The sequence below is a fragment of the Lissotriton vulgaris genome, chromosome 2_2 (assembly GCF_964263255.1).
Source record: "Lissotriton vulgaris chromosome 2_2, aLisVul1.2, whole genome shotgun sequence".
NCBI lineage: Eukaryota > Metazoa > Chordata > Amphibia > Caudata > Salamandridae > Lissotriton > Lissotriton vulgaris.
In genome coordinates this window covers 12,510,551-12,524,415 of record NC_141688.1, presented here as the reverse complement: position 1 = coordinate 12,524,415, position 13,865 = coordinate 12,510,551, and the positions used below count along the sequence as shown (strand labels likewise).

Here is a 13,865-nt window from a genome sequence, read left to right as displayed (position 1 = left end):
CTGAGTGTTTGGGTTGCACAAACAGTGCTGCAGGCCCACTGGCATCATTTGACTAAATGTTCTTAGCATTTTGTATGACCTCCCCCTTAATTTGTGTTTTTAAAAAAAACATTTGTATTATTGTACTTCACAGACTACTGGTATGGACCTTTCCAGTACTCCCGAACAGACTACATGGCTAGTCGCATCCAGCGAGGAAGAGACCTTGGGCTTTGCTGCTATCACAAGGCCAGGGAGTTCTTTGGACTGGCAGTATCCAGGGACTGGAAGGAAATAAATCCCAAGCTGTACCAGGAGAATGCACAGGTCAGCAATATCCTGTGCCCAAATCCAAGGACATTGGAATGGGCCCCATTCTGCACCCATAGATGTCTTCAGTGATGTCATTTTAGAAGTCATCAGTCATGTCATGTATGATCTCATTATCAGCCTAAGTGGACCCTGTACAATTTACTGCCCTGTGCAATTTACTATAACTGTGAAGTCTGAGTGCTTTTTAGGTTCTGCATTTTACCCATAGAATCAGAACTATTGTTTTAATTGATTGCCTGAGGTTTTTATGACCAAATCGAAATTCTTAAGTCTTAAATCTTAGATTTAGGTAATTAATCATACTTTAACAGAAACAAAGATAAACAAAGATTTCTCATTGAAAATATAGTGTCTCTCTATATATATCTGTATATATATATATATATATATATATATATATATATATATATATATATGTATATATATATGTAAATATATGTAAATATATATACATATATATAAATATATATATGTACATATATATATATATATATATATCGACAAACACATGCTTCTTTACAAGAAAGTAGACGGCACTCCAAGCTTGAGTTGTTCCAAACGCTTTATTGGCAGACCCCCCTGCCCCCAAAAAGACAAATGCGTTTTGCCGTAAAATGCTTCCTCCAAAGGCTTTTTAAAAAAAAGATTAAAAAAAAAAATAATAATATATATATATATATATATATTCACTTAAAAAACCATAGGTTTCAGGCCTTATATAGGTAAGAATTAGCATTTTAAAAGCCTTGCAAATTCACTTAAAAAACCATAGGTTTCAGGCCTCATATAGTTAGGAATTAGCATTTAAAAAACCATTGAAATTGCTCCTATATAGTTAGTTGTACTAACTATATTTCGCACACCCGCAATCCACTGCTGATGATGTCACATATTACATCATTCATGACATGGTCAGTGACATCACTGATGACATCTCAAATGACATCACTGATGACATCTCATTTGACATCACTGATGACATCACTGATGACATCATCCAGTGACTGTGTGTTTCTGTAAAGTTTAAATATGTTTTACATATTGAACAATGAGTGGATGTATAAGTGTCTGGATGAAGGATTTAGTAGGTGCGTGACTGACTGTATGAGTGAGTGAATAAATGTGTCTTACTAAATGCATGGATTAGTGACTAAACTGTCAGATTGTGTGCATCAGTATGTCTGTTGTTGTGTAAGCTGCTGCATGTGTTGATCAGTAGCTATGTGAGTGGCTATTAGGGGTATTTATTGGTTGCCCAAGTATTTGAATGGGAGACTGAGTGTGTGTGTGGGTGGCTGGGAGGTGTGTGACTCTGTGCATAGATGTGTGAGTAGTTGATTCACTAAGTGTATTAGTTCAAGAGTGCATGTGGAAACAGCTATATGGGCGGTTGACTGTGTGCATGGGTGTGTTGGTGAGTGAATGGATATCTCAGTGCTACATGTCCAAGTAAGTACATATGTAAAACATAGTGCATGTGAGAGTTGGCATATATAAATGACTATACATGAGAGCCAGTGAATGTGCGAGTGGCTGTATGGATCATTGTGTACTTGTATCAGTGATTGTATAAGAGAGTACGTATGTGTTAGTATATGTTTGAATAAGTAAGGTGTTGTGTGTATAACTGTATAGTTGAGCAAATGGAAGTGTGATTGATTCTTTGCATGACTGACTAGGTGTGTGAGTAACTCCATGGATGAATGGCAGTGTGTGAGTGTCTGTATAGGTGTAGGAGTGCATATGAAAGTGTTGTATTGATGAATGACTGTATGTATGAGTGATTCTATGGGTGAATGAGTGAATGTGTGTGTAGACCTAGGAATCAGTGAGTGCGTATATAGTAACTGGAATTGGTGTGTCAATGGTTTCAAGAATGGTAGTCTGTATTTAACATTGGGTGTATCAAAGGTTATATTAGAGTGTGAGGAGGTGCATCGTATTATCACATGAATGATATCATCAGTGATGTGATCAGTGATGTCAAATAAGATGTCATCAGTGATGTCATTTGAGATGTCATCAGTGATGTCACTGACCATGTCATGAATGATGTAATATGTGACATCATCAGCAGTGGATTGCGGGTGCGCGAAATATAGTTAGTACAACTAACTATATAGGAGCAATTTCAATGTATTTTAAAATGCTAATTCCTAACTATATAAGTCCTGAAACCTATGGTTTTTTAAGTGAATTTGCAAGGTTTTTTAAAATGCTAATTCCTAACTATATAAGGCCTGAAATCTATGGTTTTTTAAGTGAATTTGCAAGGTTTTTTAAATGCTAATTCCTAACTATATCAGGCGTGAAACCTATATTTTTGTCAATAAATTTCAAAGGTTTTATAAATGCTAATTCTATTAGCGGACAACGTTTATATATGTTATTATCCTTCTGGGACCCCCTGAGTCGCCATCTTGCTCCTCAGGAGAAGTGAGGCACAAGAGAGCACAAAACAAGAGTGGAAAGGGGGCAGGATTGAGACCCCCTGCCCCCCTAGCCCTTCTCAGGGGGTCCCAGAAGGACCACCATGTCCAAAATCGCGGGGTATGCGCACGGTACGCATAACGTACGCGTCCGGTGCACGTACCCCGCGATTTTTTTGATTTTGTTTTTGCCCTTGGGGGCCTTTTGGGACCCCCTGAGAAGGGCTAGATGGTTGGGGCGTCTTTACCCTGCCCCCTTTTCGTGTTTTCCACTCTTGTTTTGGGCTCTATTGGGCTTCTGTTCTCCTGAAAAACAAGATGGTGGCCAACACTTCCTGGTTTGGACAGTTTGGAATGTTGACAGTCGACTGCCAGCCAACCAGAAACTCGCTCGCGCATGTAAGGGTACACGCACGTACTCGTACGGTACGTACGCGTAGGGTGCGCGTACGGTGAGCGCATATAGATATATAATTTGCTCAAATTCAATTTTCTCAACAACTACTGGAGGGATTTTCACCAAATATAGAAAAGGCACTACTGCATACCTGTCCCTACCATTTTGCCAAGTTTGGTGTAATTCCGTTCAGCCGTTCGGGCTGTAGCCGTATCTAAAGGTTCCATAGAAAATGGCATTTGAAAAATTTCACATTTAATTTTCTCAGGAACTACTGGAGGGATTTTCACCAAACATAGCAAAGGCACATCTGCATACCAGCCCCACCATTTTGCCAAGTTTGGTGTAATTCCATTCAGCCGTTCCGGCTGTAGCCATGTCTAAAGGTCCCTATGGAAATTAACATGGGAAAAACACGTTTTGGGACCCCCCTTTTGGTCCATGCTTGACGAATCCCCCTGAAACTTTCAGGGAAGGAGCGGAGCGGAGCTGGCCAAAAGTCTCGAAAATTACACACAGATTCCTCAATCGGCTCTAAAGTTATTCCCAATAGAATGTTGAGCGCATATAGATATATAATTTGCTCAAATTCAATTTTCTAAACAACTACTGGAGGGATTTTCACCAAATATAGAAAAGGCACTACTCCATACCTGTCCCTACCATTTTGCCAAGTTTGGTGTAATTCCGTTCAGCCGTTCGGGCTGTAGCCGTGTCTAAAGGTCCCATAGAAAATGGCATTTGAAAAATTTCAAATTCAATTTTCTCAATAACTACTGGAGGGATTCTCACCAAACATAGCAAAGGCACATCTGCATACCAGGTCCTACCATTTTGCCAAGTTTGGTGTAATCCCATTCAGCCGTTCGGGCTGTAGCCGTGTCTAAAGGTCCCTATGGAAATTAACATGGGGAAAACAAGTTTTGGGATACCCCTTTTTTCTCGGCCCCCGCTTGACGAATCCCCCCAAAACTCTCAGGGAAGGAGCGGAGCGGAGGGAAGCAATTTTAAGGAAAATTACATGCAGATTCCTCAATCGGCGCCAAAGTTATTCCCAATAGAATGTTGGGGATTTCCTATGGTAACTAGGTCCTAACTATATATACCTAGTGGTGACCGCCAGTAGATAATATATATTTCTATATTACCTCCTGGTGGTCGCCAGTAGGTAGATATAGGTAAAACCTAGTTTCCATAGGAAAAGCATTTTTTGATTTGCTAGTAACTTTGGCGTTGTTTGACGAATCTTCGTGAAATTCTCCCAAAAAAAGTCTATCCAGGTCAGCTCCTATCCTGAAAGTTTGGAGGTGATTTGTCAAGCAGGGGCTGAGAAAAAAGGGGGGTCCCAAAACAAGTTTTCTCCGTGTTATATCCATAGGAAATTTTGAGACAGACTGCAGCCCGAACTGCAGAATAGAATTACCCCAAATTTGGCAACAAAGGTAGTGCTTGGTTCAAAAACAGACTTTTTGGGGAAATTTGTATAAAACCGTTCAGTAGTTGCTGAGAAATAAAAAAACATAAGAGTAAAAAAATCAATTTCCCATAGGAAACTTTAGGCAAGGCTACAGCCCGAACTGCTGAACGGAATTATCCCAAATTTGTCAAAAAGGTAGTGCTTAGTTCAGAAAGCTAACTTTTTATTAAAAGGTGTAAATCTGTTCAGAAGTTGCTGAGAAAATCAATAAATAAAAGTATCGATATCTGGTGCATCGGTGGATTCGCGAACCCTCCCGATCACAAGCTTTATTCTAATTGGCTGTCAACATTCCAAACCAGTGTTGGCAGCGAGTCACACGAAAATAGAAAAACAAAGGTGAAAAAAAAGAAAAGGGAGCAGAGTAGAAACACCCTGACCCTCTAGTCCTGCCTGCTCAGGGGGTTCCACAAGGACCCACAGGGCCAAAAAAAGCTTTTTTTTTAACATTTCGGCAAAATTCGGTGCTATGTCTGACGGGCACCCTAAAAGGGCTCTTTATCAGAGTTATTTTGTCCCTGCCAGTTGGTGCTGTGAGTTTGAGGGCCCTAGGGGAAGTATAGATGTCTGGAACTAGTGGTAGTTAAAAAAGGTTAGGTAGTCCACACACTCACAGCTCCAACTGACAGGGACACACGAACTCCGATAATGAGCCCCTTTTAGGGTGCCCGTCAGACATTGCACCACCAGTTTGACGAGCAGGGCCTATGTGTCATGTGTGTACTTAACCGATCACTCCGCCAAAACCTACGCACTTATAAATTCACCATGCAACCTCCTTGTAGTACTCTACACGTCCAGACAGTACCCATGCACTCATGCAATGACCCATGCACTAACACATGCACTACTACAATACCCTGAGCACTACCCATGCAGTCCAGCCATCGCCTTGTCAGTACCCATGCACTCCTTCAATCACCCAGCCAGCACCATATACTTATCCAATCCCTCCTCCAAAACCCAAGCAGTTATAAAATCACAATGCACTGTCCTTTCAACACTCTAATCATCCAGTCACTACCCATGTACTCATGCAATGATCCAGTCACTAACACATGCACTGCTGTAATCCATTGAGGGCTACCTATGTATTCCAGACACTTCTCATTCGCTCCTTCAATTCCCCTGGTAGTACCCATGCAGTCCAGCTAAAACTCTGTCACTCCCTGTGCAGTCCTCCAGTCACCCAGCCACTACCATGTACTAATCCAAACACTCCGCCAATACCCAAGCACTTATAAATTCACTCAAGTACTCTCATTGCAGTTGTCTAATCTTTCAGTTAGTAGCAATGTACTCATGCAATGATCCAGGTACTAACTGATCACTGTTACAATCCCATATGCCCTACCCATACAGTCCTGTACCCACTTGTCCACTTCTCATTTGCTCCTTCAATTCCCCAGATAATACCCATGCAGTCCTGCAATCAAACTACCACTCCCTGTGCACTCCTCCAGTTACCCAGCCACTGCCATGTACTAATCCAAACAGTCCCCCAATAGCTAGGCACTTATAAGTTCACTATGCACTCTCCTTGCAGTACTCTAATTATCCACTCAGTACCCATGTACTCATGCAATGACCCAGTCACTAACACATGCACTGCTGCAATACCTTGACGACTAACTAGACAGTTCAGTAATCTCCCTGGTACTATCTATGCAGTCCTCCAATCACCCAGCCAATCCTATGTGCTTATCCAATCACTGCGCCAAAAACAAAGAACTCATAAAATCCCCATGCACTCTCCTTGTAGCACTCTAATCATCCAGTCACTACTCATGTACTCATGCAATGACCGAGGCATTAACTCATGGCAAATACAGAGGAGGTCATGCTAATCACAGGGGTACCTCAACGCATAGTGTCTTTTAGCATGGCACTGGCTCTAGGCCTGGTTAGTCAGAGTCGGTTACCACCAGTACCCATCAGCAAACAGTTGGGGGCAGAGGAGGACTTTATGCTCCTCTGTTGGTTCTCTCTGTACATCTCTTCTTCTTCCTGCACTTTTCTTTGTCTTTCTGGACTTCTGTTGCCTCTTTCTGCATTTGTCTTGCTTCTTTCTGCACTTTTCTTCCTCTTTCTTCACATTTCCTACCTTTATAGGCATAGTTAGAAATTAGCATTTAAAAAACATTAGAAATTCACTGAAACAACCATGGGTTTCAGGGACGTTATAGTTAGACATTTTCTTTTAAAAAACCTTTGAAATTCACTGAAAAAACCATAGGTTTCAGGGACATTATAATTGGTTGGAGGTTTCACTCGTACAAAACCATAGAAATTCGGCCGTGATAGTTAGTAGACCTAACCATAACTTGTGGCTCCGCAATGCACTGCTGATAACGTCACATATTACATCACTCATGACATGCTCAGTGACATCACTGATGACATCACTGATGACATCTCAAATTACATCACTGATGACATCACTGATTACATCATCCACGTGATCATCTGATGCACCTCCTCATACCTTAATAAAACCTTTCATACACCCACTCTAAAATACAGACCACCAATATCGAAACCATAGACAGACCAATAGCAGTATATACCTGTTCAGTGATTCATACATCTACACACACATCCATCCACTAACCCATACAGTCACTCATTCACAGAGCTATTCATCTATACAGCCACTGATATATCCACTCATATACTCATATAGACACTCACACACTGCCACTCACCCAAAGAGTTACTCATACACCTGGTCAGTCATGCATAGAAACTATCACACACCCATTTCATTGCACAGTCCTACACACACCACTGCACTTATTTATACAGATATTAACACATACTTACACTCTTAAACAATCACTGATAGAAACACAAACTCATCCATACAGATACTCTTGCAATCAATCACTCTCACATATAGTTATTTATATACACCAACACTCACATATACTGCTTTAAAACATATGTAGTTACTCACACATGTACCCCTGAGACATACATTCCCTCACCAACACATCCATACACACACTCACCCACCCATACAGCTGTTTCCATATGCACTCTCCAACCTATACACCCAGTGAAAAAACCACTCACATATCTATGCACAGTCACCCCCCCACCCACCCACAAAGACATTCAGGCACCCATACAGATACTCAGACAACCAATAAAGAACACATATAAACACTTATGTAGCTACTCACCAAGCCATGTAGCCACTTACACACCAACTAACAGACTAATAAAAACATTCACACAGTTTAGTCTCTAACCCATGCATTCAGTAAGACACATTTAATCCCTCACTTATACAGTCAGTCACACACCTACTAAATCATCCATTCATACACTCATACACACATTCATACTATTTTTATACTTTACAGAAGCACTCATTCACCTGATGATGTCATCATTGATGTCATTTGAGATGTCATCAGTGATGTTACTGATCATGTCATGAATGATCTAATATCTGACGTCATTGGCAGTGCATTTGGGGGGCGCGAGTTATAGTTAGCTGAACTAACAATAACAGCCAAATTTCTCAGGTTTTAAGCGAGTGAAATGTCCAACTTAATATAACGTCCCTTAAACCTCTGTTTTTTTCAGTGAATATTATGCCTGGGCGGTGAACTTAGCTCCGTTCGCAGATTTTGTGAAGTTTTCTGCATCCGCAGAGCTCGCGGAGTGCAGAAAACTACGCTTCGCGATGTACAGTGGAGTGGAGAAAGTGGGCGTGACCTCTTACAATTTATCAGCAATTAGCTAACAGGATGAGTAGTTGGCCCTAAGGATGTCCTTGGGGGGCAACTACCTTTCCTATTATCTCCAGGAAGTCCCACACAGCAGGATTGCTGAAATCTGATAGCAGGCCACACCTCTTTTCTCCACTACTCTGCAAACGCACCTCCTGATGCACTACTAGTAGGAGGATGAAGTCTCCTTGGCTATTGAGGGTCCTTGGGGCTAATTACCTCTCCTGTTACCTCCAGCAAGTACCACACAGTGGGTTTGCTGAAAGGTTTTTAGTGGCCACGCTCTCTTTCTCCTCTATTCTGCAAACACGCCTCCTGGTGCGCTACTAGTAGGGGGATGAAGTCCCATTGGCTATTGAGCGTCCTTGGAGGCCAACTACCCCTCATGTTATCTCCAGTAAGTTCCACACAGCTGGATTACTGAGAGGTGGTTGGAGGCCACACCTGCTTCTCCACCACTCTGCAAATGCGCCTCCTGATGCACCCCTGCTTGGGGTATGAAGTCCACTTTAGTCCTGAGGCCCTCAGGAGGCAAGAAGACCTCATCCCTCCACCAGCAGTGCGCAGAGAGGCACATTTGCAGAGCGGTGGAGAAAGGAGCGTGGCCTGTGACCATCTTTCAGCATTCTGACTGCGTGGAGCTTACTGGAGGTAACAGGTCGGCTATATATATATATATATATATACGTAAATATTGAATTCACCCCCCCATCACCATGCACAGTGTTGTTGTCAATAACATCTGTTCATCAGTTGTCATGAGTAATGTTCTCAATGATGTCACAGAGCATGTCATGAGTGTTGTAATATTGCAATACGTGCAGTTATAAGCAGTGAAAGCGAAGGGGCAGTTATAGTTACTTGAAATAACTATAACTGTTGAATTTCACAGTTTTTTTTTAGTTTAAAGAGTTACTTTGAAACTGACATGTTAACCTAACCATGACATCAATTTAATCTTTGTGTTTTTTCACAAAATATTTGAGGTTTTGTTAAATGCAAATTATGATTTTTTCACCATATCTAACTATAACATCACTTTAACCTTTTTTTCAGTGACATCCTAGGTGTTTTTTTAACATAAATTAATATTGCAATACCATATGTAAGGCCAACAGGACAACACCCACGCCATAGGTTATGCGTTCAGCTCCCCAAAGGAATCCAATCCCTGATGCTCATTTCCTTTGCCTGTTTGTTGCAAACATAGGGCCGGCATCCAACTCCCCATAGGAAGCCAATTCTTTCCGTGCATGGCCTTTGCCTGTTCATGGCAACCCACTGCAGACACTCAGTCCCCACCCTATTTTTTCCACAGTCCAGGGGGTTGTGATGGCTCCTGCCACAAACCCTCAGAATTGCAGAACTCCCAAAAAGTGTATTTATTTTAATTTTGACCCAAGCAGGGATGTTTCTGGGACCCCCTCACAAGGCCCAGGGGGTCAGAGTGCCCCTACCCTGCCTCCTTATGCTGTATCTTTTTTTATTTTCATTACATAGAGACAGAGTCCCCCGTGTCCTGAAATGATAGTCACAACATTTCTCTTCATGTTGGTGCCAGTCAATGAGAGAGGGAGCTCCTGTGGAAGTTCACAGGAACGATTCATTTGACTGGTGAAAAAAACTCCTTGACTAATCAGATTGCACTATTATGTGATGTTGCTTGCAGACAGACGTCTCACGAAACTCCTGCGGACCCAACCATCCAGGTATACAACATTTTGGAACCTTAATTTCTTAAAAGCTATTGAACAGACCTACACTAAATCACAAAACACTTCCTTTCCAGGAACTAGCTTGCTGGCAAATATGGTGTAATTCCGTTCAACCATTTTTACTGTATCAATATTAAATTTCGTACTGAAAACTGCACGGACTCCCCCTTTTGTTCTCAGCTGCCACTTGTTAGATCATCTTGAAACTTTCTAGAAATTTTCTGAGGTGGATGAGCTGTTTTTTTTAATGTTGCGTGCATATTTGTTAAATGGCACCAACGATACTAGAAAACAAACCAAAGGCCTCTTATGGTAACTAGGTCTTTACTATAAATGCAACAAAATCAACAAGAGAGAAAGGGCGCGAGTAACCACTCCTATGCCCCAACCAAGTATATCATAAACAACTAAGGAGTGACTCAGTGAAACGTAAATAATACATGAAACAGAAAAATAGTGTCAGAGTGTCAGTGTCACGCCGTCAATGGTATTACCACTAACCTCTGAAAGATGTCAGCAGGAACGATGGATAGAAGACTAGACCCCCTCCTCTCCAGAACGCACAATACACAGTGTAGGGGTAACACAACTATGCATAAATGCCTCCCGGGGAAAAAGGGGATTAAAACAAGACTCGAGATTCCGAAGGGCTTCTTAAGAATGTCTGGACACCGTCCACCCACTCTCTCACCAATTCTATGACCCTCAGGGGTGCTCTGCAGGTAAGGAAAGAACAAGAACCAACAATTAGAAACCCCGTGCTGCACAGGTATCACAGTGACTATTATTCTCTACTAGATAGGTACTAACGTTTGAGTGGAACTGGAACACTGTGAAAGCCTTCAGGAATGTAATAAAAGAAACAGTACTTCATCGGGTATGACCAAGCCTTTTCAGGAGCAGCCTGGCAACAAGTGGTCAAGGTTGGCAGATGAAGACAAAATCAGCAAGGAAGGTGCAAATTAAGAAAAAACAAAATCAGCAAGGGTTTCTTCGTTTGGCGCGCACCGGTACCGGTACGCCTGGAAGCACCAAAGTTAATCCCCAGAAAGAATATAGTGACGGAGACGACAACGCGCTCCTGCGCGGGTCTCACAAACGCCACTCGCTAGAGCGAGGCCACCCGTCTTACAAATGCGGGGACTCGCTAAATGTATCACGAACACAAAGTAACTGGCTCGAGAAAATGCTGGAAAGCAGAATCCGATTTGCTCAAAGATGCTCAAAGTACCTGGATCTCCGCTCCGGCTAAACAGGCTAGGCTCCGTTCAAACCCTTCGCAAGGTCCTGATTGACAAGCCCCGAGCCGTTACCTCCGAAGGCTTTTGAACATACAATGTTTCCGTTTCCGTATCTGATGGGTCTCTGGGGAATGTAGTCCCGCAATCGCCAGGCTCCCTCTAGTGGCAAGATGCGGTAACCACATCTCCTGACTACCGCGATCCGCCCCTTCCAGACCCTGTCTCCCATGGTAATCGCTACAGAGCCCCCTCTCAAGGACCGACGTCCCGGCGGTCGACCAGGCTTGCCAGGATGAGCTTCATGAAACCGGTCCAACAACAGAGGGCAATGTAAATTGGCCACAGGTTCCCAAGTTCTGTCCTCAACTCCATACCCCTTCCATGAAACCAAGTATTGCAACCTCCCTCGGGACAGACGGGAATCTAGTATCTCCTCCACCTCATACTCATCTTCCCCGTCAAGATCAATGGGGCCAGGGCGAGAAGGAAGACGCATGCCCGCCCGACAGGGACGAAGCAGGGACACATGGAATACAGGGTGGAGCCGCCAGGAAAGGGGGAGTGACAATCGAACAGCCACAGGGTTGACAATCCCCTCAATTCCATAGGGCCCTATGTACTTGGGAGCCAACTTACCCCTCCCCTTTAAACGCAGGTTCCTAGTGGACAACCAAACCTTATCTCCCACCCTGTACTCAGGCTCGGGGACCCTCCTTCGATCAGCACAACGTTTCTGGGATGCTTGAGACAGAGCCAAGTGGTTCCTAGCGTCAATCAAGACAGCCCTAAGATGAGCATGATGCTCCTGAATGGAAGGGTGATCGGAGGTGACAGGCCACTCGAAAGGGAGCATCTCGGGATGAAACCCATAGGAACAGAAAAAGGGCGAACACCCTAGGGTGGAGTGTTCAGCGTTATTGTAGGCGAATTCCGCCATCCAGACCTGAGGAAACCAGTCACCGGTGTTCTGCAGAGTGAAGCACCGTAGGTATTGTTCCAGGGACTGGTTAAGCCGCTCTGTTTTGCCATCTGTTTGAGGATGAAAACGTGTCGATAACCGAGCTTCCATATGCAATGCTTGGCAAAGTGCCTTCCAGAAACGAGAGGTAAACTGAGAACCCCTATCAGTAATTAGGACCCTAGGTATACCATGAGCTCTCACTACATGCTGGAGAAACACCAAGGCCAGTTCAGAGGAGGTAGGCAGTTTTTTCAGGGGAATGAAATGACCCATTTTTGTCAGATGATCTATTACGACTAGAATCGTGGTATAGGTTTCACACGGGGGCAATTCCACGATGAAATCCATTGATACTGTATACCAAGGAGAAGGTGGAATGGGGATGGGGCGTAGTAATCCCACAGGTTTAGAATGACTGGCTTTACTCTGAGCACAAACAGCACAATTCTGTACATAGTCTTTTGCATCTTTTCGCAGCGAGGGCCACCAAAAGGAACGTTCCATATTAGCGATGGTCTTATACTCTCCCAGATGTCCTCCCAGCGTAGAATCATGACACCAATGCAAGGTCCGTTCTTGGAGGATTTTCAAGGGCACATATAGAGCATGATAATGGTACAGTAGGTCATCCTTGGAACTTCTATGTTCCGGTTCTTCCTGTATCCAGGCAGCGCCGTCGATCCCTGACACGGCTACCTTGACGTCATCCAAGAAATCCCTTGATATCACAAGAGCCAGCGTTGTTTCCGGAAAGGCCGCAGGAGAAATAATAGGCGGAGGTTCCACATCTTCCTTCTGCTGAGGTTCCGTGAGGTCCACCCTGCGAGATAGCGCATCGGCTTTGCCATTCTGGGGTCCAGGTCTATATTTTATGATAAAATCATAGTCCGAAAAAAAAAGAGACCATCGTAGCTGCCTGGGAGTCAGGGCTCGTGCAGTTTTCAGAAACAACAGATTTCGATGATCCGTATAAATTTCGACTGTGTGTAGAGCCCCTAACAGATAATGCCTCCATTCTTCACATGCCCGTTTAATGGCCAACAGTTCTTTATCGGTGATAGAGTAATTCACCTCACAGGGTGTGAGTTTGCAGGAGTAAAAGGCCACTGGATGTAACTGTCCCGTTTCGGGATGGCGCTGGGACAACACCCCACCCAAGGCAAACTGTGAGGCGTCCGTTTCAACCACAAAAGGGAGATTGGGATCTGGATGCCGCAGAATAGGAGCTTGAGTGAATCGCTTTTTCAACGTTTCAAAGGCTTGATCAGCTTCCAGAGTCCACTCAAAGGATACATTCTTTCTCAGCAATCTGGAAATGGGAGTAAGAATGCGAGAGAAATCCTTGATAAACCGTCTGTAGTAGTTAGCAAACCCCAGGAAACTCTGTACAGACTTAACGTGTGTAGGGGCTGGCCACTGGGTTATCGCTTCTACCTTGCTCATGTCCATTTGGAACCCCTGGGCGTTGATGACGTATCCCAAAAAGGCCACCTCCTCGACATGAAAGAGGCACTAGTCTAACTTGGCAAACAGGGAATGGATGCGGAGACGATCCAGCACTGTTTTCACGTGGCCGATGTGTTCTGCGATGTT

The 13,865-nt window shown here is 43.5% G+C and overlaps 1 protein-coding gene across 4 annotated transcripts in view; it reads left to right on the top strand.

Moving 5' to 3' along the window:
* The window catches only part of LOC147728937 (dual oxidase 1-like), a 992,769-nt gene that overhangs the window by 551,772 nt on the left and 427,132 nt on the right, over nucleotides 1–13,865 (top strand). For all 4 annotated transcript variants that reach the window (XM_086959175.1, XM_086959177.1, XM_086959176.1 and 1 more), the window contains one exon: nucleotides 134–306. In XM_086959175.1, coding sequence (XP_086815301.1) covers nucleotides 134–306 — 173 coding nt within the window. The remainder of the gene's footprint in view (nucleotides 1–133; nucleotides 307–13,865) is intronic.